General features: G+C 41.0%; 3 protein-coding genes across 4 annotated transcripts; 1 reads left to right on the top strand and 2 right to left on the bottom strand.

The window, feature by feature from the left end:
• Nucleotides 1-3,094: 3,094 nt before the first annotated feature.
• LOC128455095 (uncharacterized) lies at nt 3,095-5,121 on the bottom strand. The gene has a single exon (XM_053438732.1). It carries the CDS (start codon nt 4,123-4,125, stop codon nt 3,100-3,102), a length of 1,026 nt encoding a protein of 341 aa, XP_053294707.1. The 5' UTR covers nt 4,126-5,121; the 3' UTR covers nt 3,095-3,099.
• Nucleotides 5,078-8,541, bottom strand: LOC128454468 (uncharacterized). Its single transcript, XM_053437878.1, has 2 exons — nt 8,292-8,541; nt 5,078-8,185 (listed from the first exon to the last, which is right to left on the bottom strand). Exon 2 carries the CDS (start codon nt 7,376-7,378, stop codon nt 5,078-5,080), a length of 2,301 nt encoding a protein of 766 aa, XP_053293853.1. The 5' UTR covers nt 7,379-8,185; nt 8,292-8,541.
• A 6,129-nt stretch (nt 8,542-14,670) lies between these two features.
• On the top strand, nt 14,671-17,369 carry LOC128455092 (tripartite motif-containing protein 16). Of its 2 annotated transcripts, XM_053438729.1 has the most exons (2): nt 14,733-16,308; nt 16,356-17,369. In XM_053438729.1, exons 1-2 carry the CDS (start codon nt 14,873-14,875, stop codon nt 16,366-16,368), a joined length of 1,449 nt encoding a protein of 482 aa, XP_053294704.1. In that variant the 5' UTR covers nt 14,733-14,872; the 3' UTR covers nt 16,369-17,369. The 2 variants fall into 2 exon arrangements, with proteins under 2 accessions (XP_053294705.1, XP_053294704.1); XM_053438730.1 differs by having other exon boundaries at nt 14,671-17,369.
• The last annotated feature ends 732 nt before the right edge of the window (nt 17,370-18,101 follow it).

The following is an 18,101-nucleotide window of genomic DNA, read 5'->3' as shown; positions in this document are numbered from 1 at the left end:
CAGGTATAATGCATCCCACATGGGATTTCTGACTGAATAAGGGCACATCTTTGTGTCCGAACATGAAGGCACACTGGTCAAGAACATTCCTTCTGAGCCCATCTGTTAACTGGTAAGAGATGGTTCCCTAGGTCAAAGGTCGTCCCCCAAAGGGTAAAGTAAATAAGACACACATCTGGTGGACTCTCTGAGAATGTCTTTGTGTTTGTAAGCATATATCCACATGTTTTACTCTAACGAATATACGACATAAACCCCCCTTCGAGACTAAATAAAGTCTCGAAACAATCAAAAGAATAAAACATACAGGTACATGATCATTACAAAAACAACAAACCATCTACAGCATAATTTTAACAACATAGCAACAGTTATGGAGTATTTAAGAGTAAGAGTGAAAAACCTGTCAGGCAGCTATCTTTCCTATAATATCCATCAAACAAACTAGACAGGAAAATTCTCTCACGACCCCTCTGCCCAGGCGGCCATACGTCATACTCCATGCTACTGAAATGAGGAATTTAGCAAATTACGTAAGAAAAAGACTTTAAGCAAATTCATATGGAATCTCAGCAAATAAAAACAAAATAATGTCCAAAGTCAGCCTGGTTGCCCCATTGGAGCTTTCAATGAACCTTTCCCTGCCTAACACCACTATCCTTAAAGATCACGAAAAGGAAAACATCTGAGATCCCAGTATATTTACCTAATAACAGAAAATGTCATTTTCCAAGTAATTAACATTTCAAAGAATATAATTCATTTTTAATATCACTTCTACATCTACGGAGAAAACATAAAAATAAAGAACACTGCACGTTTCTCAGCAGTATTGACTCTCAGTTGTAGTATCGATGACATGTTGAATCTGGATATTTTTATCTTTGTCCAGAGTCCTTCAGTCAATCCGTATTTTCCATCTTTGAAGTGTCTGAGTCCCTGAACATCAATCACCCTCTCAGTGATCTTCCCCCAATATGTTCTAGAATGAAAGAAAAGAAAACCAGTATGTGACTCCCTCCCAAGCACAGTCAGACAGCAAATGGTTTCCTCCACGGGTCTTTAATGAAGTCTTGTTCTCCACATCAAACCGTGAAAACTGCGCCACACACGGCAACAAAAGACACAACATACAGCGTTAGCTAACTAGCAAACACAGTATCAATTATTACAGTTAAAGTTAAAATAAATAACAAACAAAATACCTCGTTGGCTGCATGCTCTTGAAAAGGAATCTTCTTATCTTTTCTTACTTAAACTCTTAGACATGCGCGTAACTGCATCTGCCTGCTTCTCCGTGTGTCTTCATCGTGTTACTTCTCCGTGTTTCTTCTAGAAGGTTCTTCTCAAACATGCAGCTCAGTGGAGGCTTCAAAATAAAAGTCTTATCTCTAATTACAGCAATGATATATACAAATACAAAATAAACATTAGAAACCTTTATAACATATTACATTAATATAGTGGCAACAGTTACACTCCCACCAAATCACAAAACCTTACTCTGAGATTTCCTTATACATACTGACTGTTGCAGTTAAAGTCTTTGACCTTAAAACATTACACATCTGTCATTAACCATTACGTGTGGAATGCAAAGATAAACATTAAACTTCTTCCATAGAATGAAGATAAACATTAGACATATTAAACTGGGTCTGCTTCAAGCAGAGTAACCAACTTATGCACAGGTCTCTCCAAGAAAACTGTCTTAGTAGTGGATTTACCCTTTTCATTAAATGTGGTGTCACTAACTAACAATCTGACCTTTCTCACCCTATCATCTGACCCTGGATAAACTTCTGTTATTCTGGCCAGCTTCCATTCATTACGTGGGGCATGATCATCCTTTAAAAGCACAATGTCGTTTACTTTTAGGTTTCTTCTGTTCTTCTGCCACTTTTGTCTTGGTTGTAAACTCAAAAGATATTCCTTTTTCCATCGAATCCAAAACTCATTGGCTAGATATTGAACTCGACGCCACCTCTTTTGAAGATAAAGATCTTCCTTGATAAACTGTCCAGGTGGGGGAAGAATGATGGTGGACTTCATTGTAAGAATATGATTTGGAGTCAAAGGTTCAGGTGAGGATGGGTCATTCAAGTGTTCAACGGTAAGTGGTCTGCTATTAATGATCGCCATCACTTCATATAGAAAAGTTCTGAGAGATGAGCTATCAAGTCTTTGTGCTGACTGGTCAAGAATGGCAGTGAGAACACTTCTTATAGTTCTAATTTGCCTCTCCCAGACGCCACCCATATGACTTGCCGCTGGAGGATTCATCAGAAATTCACATCCTAGAGCCTTTACTCTGTCTTCATCCATTCCTTTCATGAGTTCTGCAAACTCTCTTCTTGCACCAATGAAATTGGTTCCTTGGTCACTTCGAAGTTGACGAACATTTCCTCTTATAGCAATGAATGCTCTTAAGGCATTTATGAACGCATCAGTCGTCATGTCATCAAGCATCTCTATGTGTATAGCTCTCGAACATAGACAGGTAAGTAAAAGTCCATACCTTTTAATGTCTTTTCTTCCGTCTTTAACATGGATTGGACCAAAGCAGTCGATGCCAGTGTAGGTGAACGGAGGACTTGTTTCCATTCTATCTTCAGGTAAGTTACCCATTTTCTGTTCTTCAGTACATCTTCTGTACTTTCGACACTTGACACATTTGAAGATGTGTGACGACACTGCACTGCTGCATCCCAGGATCCACAATCCATTAGCTCGCAGTTCGTTAACAGTCATTCCACGTCCCTGATGATGAACTCTTTCATGGAAGTGCTTAATAATTAAGTCTGATATGTGACTGTTTCTTGGAAGTATTGCTGGATGCTTCACATGTGGGTGTAACGTGGCTTGACTCAAACGTCCTCCCACTCTTAGGATCCCTTCTTCATCCAAAAATGGACTTAACTTGTACAGCTTGCTGTGCTTTGTCTTACAGATTGATTTCTTCACTTCCAAGCTCTTTATCTCATCTGGAAACGCTTCTTCTTGAACTAACTTAATGATAGCAATTTCTGCTTCTTTCCTTTCTTCTAGGCTTGTACTTTCATTGGTTCTTTGCTTGTCAGCTTTGTGTTCTTTAACTCGTCATTTCAATCTGGCAACTGCTTGCACTACCCTTGACCAGTCAGAAAACTTCTCAAGGCGGTCTAAAAGTGATCTGTTCTCCCTTGCCTTAGTACTCAACACAAGAGCCTTGCGGAGCTCAGGATCATCTTCCTTAACTTCTTCCACCTTGCAAGCTCTATCAGGTAGGTCCTTTTGCCAAAGAAACTTCGGTCCGCTGAACCAATTGGAGGTCTTGAGTTGCTCTGCAGTCAATCCTCGGGACGCATGGTCGGCCGGATTATCCTCAGATGCAACGTGGAACCATTGTTCAGGCTTCGTACTTGACTTGATTCTTTGTATGCGGTTGGCTACAAACACTTGAAATCTTCTTGCATCGTTGTTTATGTAGCCGAGGACGACTGTAGAGTCCGTCCAAAAGTATTCTTGCAGGTCTTGGATTTCCAATTCATTGCGGAGCATGTCACTGGTGCGGACTGCAACTACTGCTGCACTGAGCTCCAGTCTTGGTATTGTTGTCACTTTGGTTGGTGAGACTCTTGATTTTCCCATTAATAGAGAGCAATGGACATCGTTGGACTCATTGATGACTCGCAGGTAAGTACATTCACCATATCCAGAGGTGCTTGCATCGGAAAAATGATGAAGTTCATGACTCTTAATGTTGCCAAAACTTGCAGGTAAGTAGCATCTTTTGATTTCCATTTCAGCTAGATTGGGTAGGTCTCTGATCCAGGACTCCCACTGGGGCTTTAGGTTTACTGGAATTTCATCATCCCAGCCAATCTTTTCTCTGCACATTTGTTGAAGAATTTGTTTCCCAATAAGGACAAAAGGTGCCATGAATCCCAATGGATCATACACCGAGGCTACTGTAGAGAGCACACCTCTTCTGGTCAGTGGATTGGACTTTACTTGAACTCTGAATCTGAATGAATCAGAAGTGATGCACCATTCAACTCCAAGCACTCTCTCCATATGAGGTAAGCTCAAGGCCATGTCTTGCTCTTTAATTGTAGCACGTTCTTCTTCTGGGATGGATGCCATCACATTCTTGTCATTAGAGACAAACTTGTGGAGTCTTAGCTTGCCAGCGGCGCAAAGCTCTCTTGATTCCTTGACGAGCTGGATGGCCTCCCTCTCAGTATGAACACTTGCCAGCCCATCATCTACGTAGAAGTTTCTTTGTATGAAGTGGATCGTGTCTTCACTGTACAGACCCTACCCTTGTGCCGCCAGATGTTTCAAGCCAAAGTTGGCACAGCCGGGAGACGAAGCCGCTCCAAACAGGTGGACCTTCATTCTGTAGGTTGTGGGTGTGGTTTCCAGATTGCCATACTCCCACCATAGGAATCGTAAGTAATCCTGGTCTTCCTTTTTCACATGAAACTGATGGAACATCCTTTCAACGTCACACATCACTGCGATGGAGCCTTTTCGGAATCTACACAGGACACCCACTAACATGTTTGTCAGGTCCGGTCCGGTGAGTAGATGATCGTTAAGAGATGTTTCTTGAAATTTGGCAGAACAGTCAAATACCACACGGATTTTCCCTGGTTTTTGCGGATGATAAACTCCATGGTGTGGAATATACCAAGCCGGGCTGTGGTCAATTTCCTCTTCAGGAACTTTCTCTGCATCGCCACGTGAAATTATGTCGTTCATGAAGTTCACGTAATCCTTGTAGTATGTTTCATTCTTCTTTAGCCTCCTTTGAAGACAATTAAGACGATGTGTTGCACATATCTTGTTGTTCGGTAGTTTTGGTCTTTCCTGTTTGAACGGTAATGGCATTTCGTAGTGCCCATCATCTTTTTGTGTGATGTTTTCTCTTATCTTTGACAGGAACTTGAGATCATCTTGAGACACAGGATCCTCTTCTCCAGCTCTTTCTGAGAAGTCTGACTCAAGGACCTTAAGGATGTCTGAGGGGTTGATTTCTTTGACTTTGGTTCTATTCACATAGTGTACTTCAGTTTTCAGACTGACTGAGGGGTTAACTCCTGGTGTCACTTGCCTCACTACTATGCGATGGCTGATTCCGATGTACTTCACTGAGAACAAAGGTCGTGTCACTTTGCGAATCCAAAAGAGCATATGTAAGTACTTCTTGTGATGGTTGAGCTGCAGATGACAGCCAAACAGGAATTATTGCAGATGTTTGTTTATTATTTTCCTTAAGGATTACTCTATTTGAAGTAGCTACTGCAATTGTTTCACGTTGTGTTGCTTGGGGCCTTTCCCTACTCCATTCCTGCCTTGTAGTTGACCTGTCTTGACTTGGACTTTGTGTGACTTGTGGTGCTCTTTGTAGGCCTGTGTCTCTCTCTTCATGCAGACAAGTAGGATGGCGCCTGTTGCATGTGTCGCAAACACTCCTTTTGTTGCAACTCTTTGAGAGGTGACCGGGCCTAAGGCAACCGAAGCACAGCCTTTCAGCTTGGACAAACTTTACTCTATCTGAGACGGCTTTTTCCACAAACTTCCTGCATTTGAGCAAAGTGTGCCCAGTCTTCTTACAGAAAGTGCAGGTTTTCACACTGTCTTCATTGGAGCTTGTAGTCAGTGTCTTTGCGTTAACACTTTGATATCTTTGTTGTTTTGGCTTTTCAATTTCACCTTGTTTCAGTGACTGCAAAGATGTAACTGGATTACAAGCGATTTTCACTTCTCTTATCAGAAATTTGACAAACTGACTAAAGGAGGGGAACTTGCTGCTTTTCTCTTCAGCTTCTATGACGTTCCGATTCCATCTTGCAGTTAGCCAGTCAGGTAACTTTAACAGTATTTTTCTGTTTTCATTGCAGTCGTTTAGAATCTCCAATGCTTTGATGTGGACCATTGCAGCCTCGCAACTTCTGAGAAAATCAACAAACTCTCTGAGCTCGAAGCTCTCCTTAGTGCCGATCCTGGGCCATGCTTGGAGTTTGTCTCTGTATGCCTTTGCAACTGTAAATGGGTTTCCATATCTTTCCTCCAAAATCTCCCATGCAGACACATAGGCAGATTCAGTCCCAAGTAGGAAATAGCCATCCAGTGCACTCTTGGCTTGTCCACTTACATATCTACGGAGGTAGTATATCTTCTCCTTCTCTTGAATATTCTTCTGGTCTATCAGAGTTTGGAAAGAAAGCTTCCAGTCACTGTATTTTAATGGATTGCCACTGAATACTGAAGGTTCAGGAACTGGGATTCTGTTGGCACTAAAAGCATCTGCAAGGACCTTGACAAGCTCTGTTGTGCTTTCACTTGAGGAAGTTGTGACAGCTTGAGGGGCAGGAAACACAGGCAGGGGCAGGTGTCTTGTGGGGCTCCGCAGCTGGTTATCTGCAACCAACCCATGGCCTAGGATGTCTTTTGGTTCTTGGTTGTACACCTGCATTCTTGCTCGTGCTGCACTGAGCTCCTTCATGGCCTCCAAATGCTGTATTCTTCTCCGTCTTTCCTCAAGAGTTCTTTGCATAGCTGTGTGCTCTTCTTCCAGTTCAGCTTTTATTTCAGCGTCCTCGTCTTCTCTCCTTATTCTTCTCTTCACCTCTTCTGCTTCTTGCTCTAAACGACGCTTTAGAGCGGCGGCCTCTTGAGCAGCACTCTTCCTTTTAACCTCTGCTTCCAGGCGCTGTATTTCCAATTGTTCTCTTTCTTGTTCTTGCAACACTTCCAGAACAGCTTGGCTTGCAGCAGCGTCGGCGGCAGCTTCTTGATGTTTCACAGAAGACATCTTTGAATGCTCTGAGGCGCCCTTTAAGATAGAGGAGGAAGTTCCAGATTCACTCGTGCTTGAGTTCCAAAGAGAGCTTGCATCTGGCCAATCTTGTTCTTCTCCCTCTGGCGTCTTCCCACTCAGACGACTCGCAGCTTTGGACACGATGAAGTTGGAAATCTCTACACACCGATCCACTCTTCGACGCATATCACAGTCTGGTGTTGTGACTCTGCGCAGCTCTTCATAAACACGCTGGACGTCTGCACAAAGGCCTCTGGTGTCGCCAATGATATCATGAAGCAGACCGTCTGCTAATGGCTCTGATGATTGTGATAATGCCTGCTTAGCTGATTTAACTTGTGTTCTCCATTTTTGGTAAATGTAGTTAAATCTTTGTTGCAGTGGTTTAATTTTCTTGTCCTGCATTTCTTTGCCTTTTTCTGTAAGATTACGGATCCGTTCACTGCGTCTTGGCTGAGGCACTTCCTCTGGTTGGGCTTCAGTGTCTCTAGCTTGATCTTCAGCCAGCTCATTTTCACTATCCCTAACATTGTCCCTTACCTGAGTTAAAGACTGACTAGGCTCTGCCATTATCAAAGGGTCTTGAATAGCTTATCCTAACTTACATGTAAATGTCAATAAAATAACTCTAGAGTATAATAAATGTCTGGATGAATTGCTAAAGCTTACTTAAATCTGTATTAAATGTGTGTATCTGCAGTGTTTTAATATTTAAACTGAAAATATTATCATAAGCTATGATAATCAATAGCAGTAAATGCACTTAGAAAATGTATAAATTAAATCTCGGTTACCTTGGAACACTTATTGAGAACTTAAACATCAAATGAAAAATAGCCTTCACTTAGTATAACAACAAAACACACTTTAAATCAATATATTAGAAATTCAAAACGAAAAAGTATGTAGCCTACAACTTTAAGCCTTTAGCTTCTTAAAACTGGCTATACAGTAAATGGCAAGATTCAGTTGTACATGCTAAGCAAATAAGTTTCATTCATCACTCACACAACAGTACTTCAACCCACACATAAACCTTTAAGCAAACTTTAGCAAAGCCCTCTTCTTAGCCCACTCTTATTAATGTCCAAGTTTCTTATGGATTTGCTTTCAAACAAATGCTCAAACAGCGTGTGTGTGTGCGTCTTCAACTGTGTGAAAGTGCGTGATTTCGACTCATCTGCACGATCGTTCCAAGCACCGTAGCCACCACGTTGAGATTAGCTCTAGTCTTGACACTTCTTGCTGCTCCGCCCACTTGCGTCGACGAACAGTCCGAGTTTTCACTGTGACTCCCTCCCAAGCACAGTCAGACAGCAAATGGTTTCCTCCACGGGTCTTTAATGAAGTCTTGTTCTCCACATCAAACCGTGAAAACTGCGCCACACACGGCAACAAAAGACACAACATACAGCGTTAGCTAACTAGCAAACACAGTATCAATTATTACAGTTAAAGTTAAAATAAATAACAAACAAAATACCTCGTTGGCTGCATGCTCTTGAAAAGGAATCTTCTTATCTTTTCTTACTTAAACTCTTAGACATGCGCGTAACTGCATCTGCCTGCTTCTCCGTGTGTCTTCCTCGTGTTACTTCTCCGTGTTTCTTCTAGAAGGTTCTTCTCAAACATGCAGCTCAGTGGAGGCTTCAAAATAAAAGTCTTATCTCTAATTACAGCAATGATATATACAAATACAAAATAAACATTAGAAACCTTTATAACATATTACATTAATATAGTGGCAACAGTTACACAGTATCTTTGCACAACAAAACAGATACAAATTAAAACATCAAATACAGATTAACACTCTATAAGTAAATGTGAAATTATAAGTCCCTTTCCATTTCCCCCCTGGAAACACATCACTAATATAATAAGAAACTGCTCCTATTGCTCCTAATTTCTCTTGCAACCAAGCATTTGCAGATCATCCAGTGTTTTCCGGCTGGGTCATGTAGCCCCCTACTTTCTTCAGTATTCTCCTTCTCCATATTCTATCCAGCTGTTACACTCACATGCAAACTGTCCACAATCATAACATTCTTCTGAATGCTGTTGGAAATTAGGATTAAACCTTCCTCTCCAGTTCTGTGCTTGATCAAATGCTGATTCTTGGTAGGAGATGACTGGAACCACTGATGATGGCTGGAACGATTGGAGCTGAACCTGGTTCAGCTGTGATTGTAGTAGTGATTGATCTAGTGCAGCCTGATTCTGTATAACCAGAGCTTGCTTATTAATTTTCTTATTATCCACCAGTTGTATTTGATTGAGTTTTCTAAGAACATCCTTGTCATGTTCCTTCTGGTCATGTTCCTTTTTCCTGTACAGCACCACTTGATGGGCTATATGATCTGTATAAACACCTTTTTCCATGCTTCCCAGACCAACCACCTCTGCCAGTTTTCTTTCCACTGTTAGGGGCAGCCCCTTCTGTATTTTGGCTCTCAAAATTGACTGTTCCATTTGATTCAAATCAGGGTCATTTCCTGTGACATTTCTCCACACTTGATGAGCTCTTGACACATATGCCCTCGGGTTTTCTTCCTGTCCCAGTGGTTCAATAAGAATGTTGTCAGGATGTACATTTGTCGGAAACGTCTCTTTCAGTGCTCTACACACTCGACCTCTATTTGCACAAAACAAATCTGAATCATTCACAGCAGTTCCCACATATTGATTAAGTCCTGCTTTCTGTAGAATATCTCCCATAGCATGAACTCCAAGGAGATTAGCCAAGAGTCTCTTAATATCTCCCATGGCAAGTTGCTCTCCCACCATAATCTCTTCCAACTTTGAAATCCAAGAATGTGCTCCATCTTGAAGAATCGGTAACTTCTCTATTATGTTTGACATATCTGTAGTCTGCCAAGGCCTATACTCCAAATTCTGCCCTCGGACGACAACAGGAAGCATCTTCTTGTGTGTCAACTGTTTTCTTGAGCGCAAAGTATCTTCCATGCACAATAATTGGAAGCGTTTTTTCTGCAGCCCTTCCCTCTGTGTCTGCAACTCCTCTACCTGGTTCTTCAGCGTTATTTGTCTTTCTGTTTGTCCCTCTTTTTCTACGTCCCTATCTCTCTTATCGTTTGCAGCTTTGATCAGTTTCTGTCCCTCAATTTCAAACAACTGGAGTATGCCAAGCTCCACTTGTTTCTTTTCTCTGCGTCCCTTTTTGCCAATCTTTTGCGCTGCCTTGTATGTGGATACAAGTACTCGCATTATTCTGATTACATCTGGGTTCATAGTTCCCTCTACCGGCCATGGTCGTTCAATATTAGCCCAGCGTTCATGCCATTTTTCCGATATTTTTGCAATGCCTTTAACTAAAGGATTATTCTTCTGTACTACATCAACAGGAGTAATTACTTTTGGACTTTTAGTGTCCTTTTTCCCCATAGTAGCAGCCACCTTTTGCTCCCTTATTGTAAATTTAAAAAGTAATTGCTAAGATTTAAAGCTACTTAAAGCTTTTTAGATTACTCCTCCCCCCTTTTAGGAATTGATTAATCAACAAATCAATCAAGCAATCAACAGCTCAACAAATTAATCAATTCATAAATCATGTAGTAAAACCACTAATTTACTGCAGCCAATAGAAATGAAGTTGACTTCCCAACTCCAAAGGAATCAAAAAGCTCATCAATGTAATATCACAACTCAAAATCTGCTTGTAATGTTTGACAAAAAGATCCTGCGCTCCCACAAGTGACTGACTGTCACCAAATGTGCTCCTAATTGCAACAAGACAACCACCTATTTTATCTCAGATCATCAAAAAGTAACAATAGTGTATCACCAACACAGCTCAGATCAGAATAAACCAAACACAAACAGTGAAACTCACATTTGCAACTCTCAGCAGAGTTTAAACCAATAATCCTATTCCATTAATTAATTAAATGCATTAACTGGTCAGTCTGTTGTCAATCCTCATATTTGACTGACTACAGCATGTAGCTTTTCATGTGCATGTAAGCAGATGAATGTGCTCTATCAATCTCCTATAATAGCTTATAAATGAAAGCAGGTTGAAATGGTTATCAGCAATAATAACTATAAATGAGAACAAATACAAATATGTAAGATGCAGGTTTTTGTTAAAGAGTTTGTGTATAGACTCTACCCGCCTTGATCAAAGTGGAGATAGAAGCAGCACACGCAGTGGTCAGCAAGCCTCAGGCCGTGACCTGTAACGGCCCGCTGTCTTTTCGGCTTTCCACCTCAATTCTCACCCATCGTAAGGGAAAGAAAAAGACAATGATTTAGTATCTTTACATCCTTTTAACAACAACACAAGCGATTCAGTATGATTTGCACACATTTGCACCCTTTATTTGCCAGCATTTAGGTCAACAGACTTTTCTCTTCTTTAAACACCCATCATAATTTCTTACAATGCATCATCAATGTATACCTTAGTTTATTTCAGTCTAATAATATCTTTAAAGTTCTCAATAGTTAATTATTTATTCACGGCTGTACTCAAAACTCAGCAGTCCTTTCGTAAACAAATATATATTAATGATTCTCCCTCTGTGCATCGCACATTTCTAACACCCAGTGAGGAAAAAAAGATTTGTTATTCTTATTTTATATCAGCCCATAGTGTAGATGTTGACACACTTGATAAAAGAGTATTTGCACTCTCTAGTAAATGCAAACAATCTTTTCACGTTATCACCTTAAAATAAAATTCTGACTATCTCTCCTTCTATCAAAATTATCATTATCCAGCATTTAAAGCCAAAAATGTCAAATTAAACCCAATTTGTTCCCAAAGTGAACCCTTAACTAAGTATTGTCGAATTTAATGAAAACCAAATGAAGCAAGAGAGTTCAAACAGTGAAATATTTTGTTTAGAACTACAGACGTATCCAATCTAGGTGAATCAAACAAACAACTTTATTTCCTAATATTGTCGGCACAATTTCGCTTTCCCACAAACAAACAAAGAAACAAATTGTCCTTTTTAGCTTTGTCTAAAACCCCATTAAAGAATTGGTTTTAAAACACATTTTGACTCTGTCCCTGTGTCTCACAGAAGGCTGTTATTACAATGAAAATCCCCCTCACGTTTCTACACGCAGAGTCATGTTCATGCACGAGAGACACACAGACACACACACACACACACCAGAAAGGTGGGGGCTGTGAATACAAGGGAAGACAGACTAATGCAATAGTTCCCTGAAAGGGGCTATTTGCTTTCTCTAATACAGAGAACAAAATATCTGTCCTTATAAGTTATCAAATTTCCCGTTCGCAACCACAACATATATATATTTAATCAATCATAAAACCTTTTTTGTTATTAACTTTAGATCACACAAACCAGCACCTGCTGCATTTCTTACAAAGCTGAAACACAGCGATGTCCACAGTCATCACACACACACCAGCACATGGAAAAAATGTGCATCAGTTGGAAGGAATCAAAGGTGTGGTTATATTAATTAAGTCCTCCTAAGAAGATTCATTATTTCATTACGTCTGTTTTATAAGAACAGCTCATAGTTTCAAGTCCCCTTAAATAGAGGCTCATTGTGATATTACAAGGCTCATATTTTAGCAGTCCTTTCATATGTTTATTCAGTTGTGCTGATTCACTTCTGGCACACACATCCAAAAAACACTGCAAATTCAACTCACAAACACAAAACAGCACTCATCCTAAACTCTCAAAAACAAGTTAACAATCACACAGCATATCCCTTCTGCATTTTTGTCTCACACACACACACACAAACCACTAATTGAGAAGGGGGGGGGCTGTTCCTGTTACACACAGCCCCACGACGCCCTGTACATACACGCACACTCATTTTCATCCAACAGCTCAAAAGCTCATTCACACCCAAGCATGCTTTTTGCCGCTATTTCTCTCTACTTCTTTTAAAATTTGTGCTACCTTTATGAGATGTAAATCATCCAATGAGAGGCTGCATCAGACACTGTTCGTCAACAAATGTCAGAGTGGGAACAGTCAATTGGATTTTTATTTTACAATCTCCAGTTATTAAACTGACCTGTGGTGAGGTTTTTACGGCCCATACTAACGCTCCTTCACTGAGGGCTTCCACTATTCAAATTTGCGGCTCTTCCTATGATCATTTCCTTACTCTTATTTTTCTCTTATTACTCTTTCTCTTATCACTTTACACTTATTTATTAATTCAAATTCCCTGGATCCAGGTTTATCCCAAATTTTCTCTTTAACTCAATTTCTGGCTATGCCTTAGCCAATTGAAAAGCAGTGATTAATACACACATGTCTTACCGTTAAAAAGTTGAGGTACCGTCTTTTATAATCTTGCACAATGTCATTTAACCACCTTATCATTACAATTACGCTATTCTAAACTATGTCCTGTACCTTAAGTACTTTTCTGCCTTTTTTCACACTTGTATCTGTTCTATATTATTCCCCCCTTTTTAATTGCGATGGCCACTTCGCAAATAAAATAAAATTTAGCACGGAGCTTCACATCACATCAAACAACACAACATGCCCATAAAAACAGGTTCTTTAACGGTGTGCATACACAGACACAAACAACAACCACGATGAACTACCAGCGTTCAAGTAAAATGAGAAATCCTCACCGTTCGTAAAGCCGTTGTAAGTGCAGTAGGACACAGCTCGTTACCGACGTGACGCCAAATTCTAGCGTATATTTGATGCAGCCGAGAGGTCAATGATGTTGTAGAAGTTGTTGATGATGAAGGAAGGATTCCGAGGACCCAGTAGTTTCAGTGTAACAAAGTTTATTACAAGAAACCACAGGTCAGGACGAGCTCTAGAGACTCGGAGACACACAAGCCAATAGTGAAATCTGACTTGCAGGGGATGAAAGCACACATATATAGGGAGTTTGGTTCCACCCATGACTTCAGGTATAATGCATCCCACATGGGATTTCTGACTGAATAAGGGCACATCTTTGTGTCCGAACATGAAGGCACACTGGTCAAGAACATTCCTTCTGAGCCCATCTGTTAACTGGTAAGAGATGGTTCCCTAGGTCAAAGGTCGTCCCCCAAAGGGTAAAGTAAATAAGACACACATCTGGTGGACTCTCTGAGAATGTCTTTGTGTTTGTAAGCATATATCCACATGTTTTACTCTAACGAATGTACGACACCACAAAACAAACTTTGAGGTTTTATAGTTTCTGCAGAGTTAAAACAGTAAACGATAAAAACATTCAGGATCAGGTTCATGTCGACTGGGATCGACTCTTTGCTCCGTCACAGACAAACTTCATCCAACTGGTTCAGAACAGAAAGAGCTTTGGTGTCACTTGTATTATATAGAAACAGTTTGAGCAGTTTATCTTTGTCTTTGATAGAAGCTGAACAGTTGTTGACATGGTTCCTTTGTCATTGTTCATATTCAGAACTCCATTAACTTTGCTGTGCGTCTGTATCATCTCTGGCTGCATGTGCTGTTGTAACAGCTCAGCTTCACACTGAGGGGGACAGAGATTTAGAAACAAGTGTAGTGTTTTTATACTTTGACTCTTTCATACGTGTGTGTTAATGTAGTTTTTCTTCCATTGAAAAGATTTGTTAACTTTTCTGGAAACTTTGAAGAATGTGAATCATACAACCTGTGCTGTTGTGAGCTGAATGTGACAGTTCCCAGTGCAATTATTCACTTTGAGATGTGATACAAAGATAAAAACTCACAACCAGCTCCTCCCAGTCAGGTTATGTCTGTGTCTCCTCCCTTCACAGGTGTGTCAGAGTAAGAGAACCAGTGAACAACAAGCTGTGAACTGTGGGAGATGAGTCACTGCAGGGAGTGAACGAGAGAGGGAGGAGCAGAGATCTGTTTCTGTTCAGAGGAAGTGAACCTGTTCTTCAGTCTCTGGCAGCAGCTGAAATGGCGCAGCAAGATCTGTCTGGATCCACTGAAGACTACTGGCTGTGGACACAGCTACTGTAAGAGCTGTATTAACAACCACTGGGACAATGGGGAGGAGAGAGGAAGCTACAGCTGTCCTCAGTGTAGACAGACCTTCACACCGAGGCCTGTCCTGGTGAAAAACACCATGTTAGCTGCTTTAGTGGAGGAGCTGAAGAAGACTGGACTCCAAGCTGCTCCTGCTGATCACTGCTATGCTGGACCTGAAGAAGTGGCCTGTGATGTCTGCACTGGGAGAAAACTGAAAGCTCTCAAGTCCTGTTTGGATTGTTTGGCCTCTTGTTGTGAAAAACACCTCCAGCCTCATTTTCAGTCAGCTCCATTTAAGAAAAACAAGCTGGTGGAGCCCTCGGAGAAGCTCCAGGAGAACATCTGCTCTCGTCACGACGAGGTGATGAAGATGTTCTGCCGCACTGATCAGCAGTGTATCTGTTATCTCTGCTCTGTGGAGGAACATAAAGACCACGACACAGTGTCAGCTGCAGCAGAAAGGACTGAGAGGCAGAGAGAGCTCGGGCTGAGGAGACAAACAATCCAGCAGAGAGTCCAGGACACAGAGAAAGACGTGAAGCTGCTTCAACAGGAGGAGGAGGCCTTCAATGGCTCTGCTGATAAAGCAGTGGAGGACAGTGAGGAGATCTTCACTGAGATGATCCGTCTGCTGGAGAAAGGAAGCTCTGATGTGAAGCAGCAGATCAGATCCCAGCAGGAAACTGAAGTGAGTCGAGTCAGAGAGCTTCAGGAGAGACTGGAGCAGGAGATCACTGAGCTGAAGAGGAAAGACCAGGAACTGAAGCAGCTCTCAGACACAGAGGATCGCTACCAGTTTCTACACAACTACCCCTCACTGTCACCACTCAGTAGATCTACACACTCATCCAGCTTCAGGATCCGTCCTCTGAGGAACTTTGAGGACGTGACAGCAGCTGTGTCACAGGTCAGAGGTCTACTACAGGACATTCTGAGTGAGACAGAGACAGAGATTTTAACGATTGTGTCTCAAGTGGATGTTTTACTGCCACAACCAGAGACCAGAGCTGACTTCTTAAGATATTCACAGGAAATCACACTGGATCCAAACACAGTATACAAACATCTTTTATTATCTGAGGGAAACAGAAAAGTAACATATATGAGTGAAGATCAGTCTTATTCTGATCACCCAGACAGATTCACTTATTGGCATCAGGTCCTGAGTAGAGAGAGTCTGACTGGACGTTGTTACTGGGAGGTGGAGATGGGGATGAGAGGACAAGTTGATGTATCAGTCACATACAAGAATATCAGCAGAGCAGGAGACTTATATGAATGTTTATTTGGATTCAATGATAAATCTTGGTCATTATATTGTGATGGAAACAGTTATAGCTTTTCTTACAACAGCATCGAGACTCCAGTGTCAGGTCCTGTGTCCTCCAGAGTAGGAGTGTACCTGGATCACAGTGCAGGTGTTCTGTCCTTCTACAGCGTCTCTGACACCATGACTCTCCTCCACAGAGTCCAGACCACATTCACTCAGCCTCTCTATGCTGGAGTTGTGATGTATCTTGGATCCGCAGCTGAGTTCTGTAAACTCAAATAGACTCGAGTCATTACAAGCAGTGATTTAGATTCTGTGTTTAAATCTTGAACTTCTTTTGTCTCCATGTTTGTTGATCAAAGTTCGTCGTGGTGACGTTTCTGCTCCTCACAGAGATCAGCTGTCAATCATTCCTGACGGGCGGCACTATGCTGTCCTGTCATTGGTCGTTGTGTTGATGTTTCAGTTTGTTGAGCTGGACTCATGTTGCATCTCACTGCTCGTTGCTTTAAGCTGCAGAAGCTTGGGTGAAGCTTTCACATTTCTCCTTGCAGAACAAGTGCAATCTGAAAACTGATGCACCACCACAAGAGGGCGCCTTTGTTTTGTGGACCACACCCTGTGGTTTGTGTTGTGCACACAACTTTCATGTGTCAGGCCGGACTCTGTCACAGCCTGGCTCTATGAAACATTCTAACATGTCTCTTTACCTTTAGCCGCGCTGCAGAGGTTATCCAAATGAATCCTTTTCAACACGTGGCATGAAATTCAAAACTTCAGCTCTTCTTGTGTTTTTCAGAATGATGTGTGGATGCATGTCCCGTCCACTTGCCCATGTGACAACATCTACAGTGTGTTATGTGTGATATTTTTTTTATGCTGTGGTAAAATTACTGCATTGTTTTAGTTTTCCATCTTTGTTTTCTTCTCCACCTCCTGAGCTGAACAGGTGAAATATGAAACTGCACTTTTGTTTGCCTCTTTAAAGTGGCTTTAAGTCTTTATTTGTATTTTCAGTTGAAGAATTGTTAATGTGCAATCAATAAATCAATCAATCAATCAATCAATCACTCAGCTCCACAGAACAAGACAGGGTTCCATAATGCTCATGACTGTTTCGTTTACAGTTTTTTGGAAAAAGAAGAAGGCCCCTCACATTTGAGACGGTGGTACCAAAGGATGTTTGACCTTTTCTTTTGTGTTACTTCATATTATGATTTTCTGATGTGAAATTATGTTTTTATAGTTATTTTTGTATAACGTAAATTGTGATTCCCTTGCTAACTGTGTGCATCAGTGTTAATAAACTCAAATTCAATATGGATTTCGACTGCTCCTAAACATTAATGCATCTGACGCTCGACTCTTCAGTCCAAAGAAATGTCTGAATTGATTAATCAATTTAAAATGCTCAGAATCAATAATCAATATTGCTAAATTATTGAAAATAAGAATATTGTAAATCTTCACATTCAAGAAGCTGAGTTCAGTATTTTTTGTTTGTCACGTTTTGATAAAATAAAAGGTCAAATTATAATTTTTAATCATTTATAATTATAAAAGGAAATTTGTATCAATTGAATAAACAATAAACCCTCAAATTGTTGAGCTTCAGAGAACTTGTTGATATCTTAGTAATCTGAGAAACTGCCAAAAACACAAAGATGTTGAGTTGACAGTAATTTTAAACCAAACTGTGTGTGTGAGACAGCCGAGGGACAGGAGAGGACGGAGGACATCTCCTAATGGAAGACGATGTGGTTATTTAGAGGTTTAGTTTCAGCATAGATTTGAAAATGAGTCCAGCTTTCCAGGTTCACGTTCACAAGCAGTCGCTGAAGGCAGGGAGCCGCCCTCCTTTAATTCCAGTGTGTGAACTTGTTCTTGTGGTGTCCTGGATGGGCTGCTTCTCGGAGTCTTCCTCATTACGTCTTCATCCTTGGCCCAGAAACTTGCACAGTATGTCAGAGTGCTGGTCATTCGAATGCGTGGCTCGTTTTCTGAAGATCAATCAGTTCTTCCCCCCCACCCACCCCAGACTGTGTTCTAGTGGGAC

This window comes from Pleuronectes platessa, chromosome 13 (genome assembly GCF_947347685.1).
Source record: "Pleuronectes platessa chromosome 13, fPlePla1.1, whole genome shotgun sequence".
Lineage (NCBI taxonomy): Eukaryota > Metazoa > Chordata > Actinopteri > Pleuronectiformes > Pleuronectidae > Pleuronectes > Pleuronectes platessa.
The sequence above is the reverse complement of the archived record's forward strand: the minus strand, read 5'-3'. Positions and strand labels throughout refer to the sequence as shown.

Bases quoted from the DNA above. Each gene is read 5' to 3' on its own strand.
- LOC128454468 (XM_053437878.1), bottom strand. From the start codon at position 7,378: ATGGCAGAGCCTAGTCAGTCTTTAACTCAGGTAAGGGACAATGTTAGG.
- LOC128455092 (XM_053438730.1), top strand. From the start codon at position 14,873: ATGTTAGCTGCTTTAGTGGAGGAGCTGAAGAAGACTGGACTCCAAGCT.
- LOC128455095 (XM_053438732.1), bottom strand. From the start codon at position 4,125: ATGGCATCCATCCCAGAAGAAGAACGTGCTACAATTAAAGAGCAAGAC.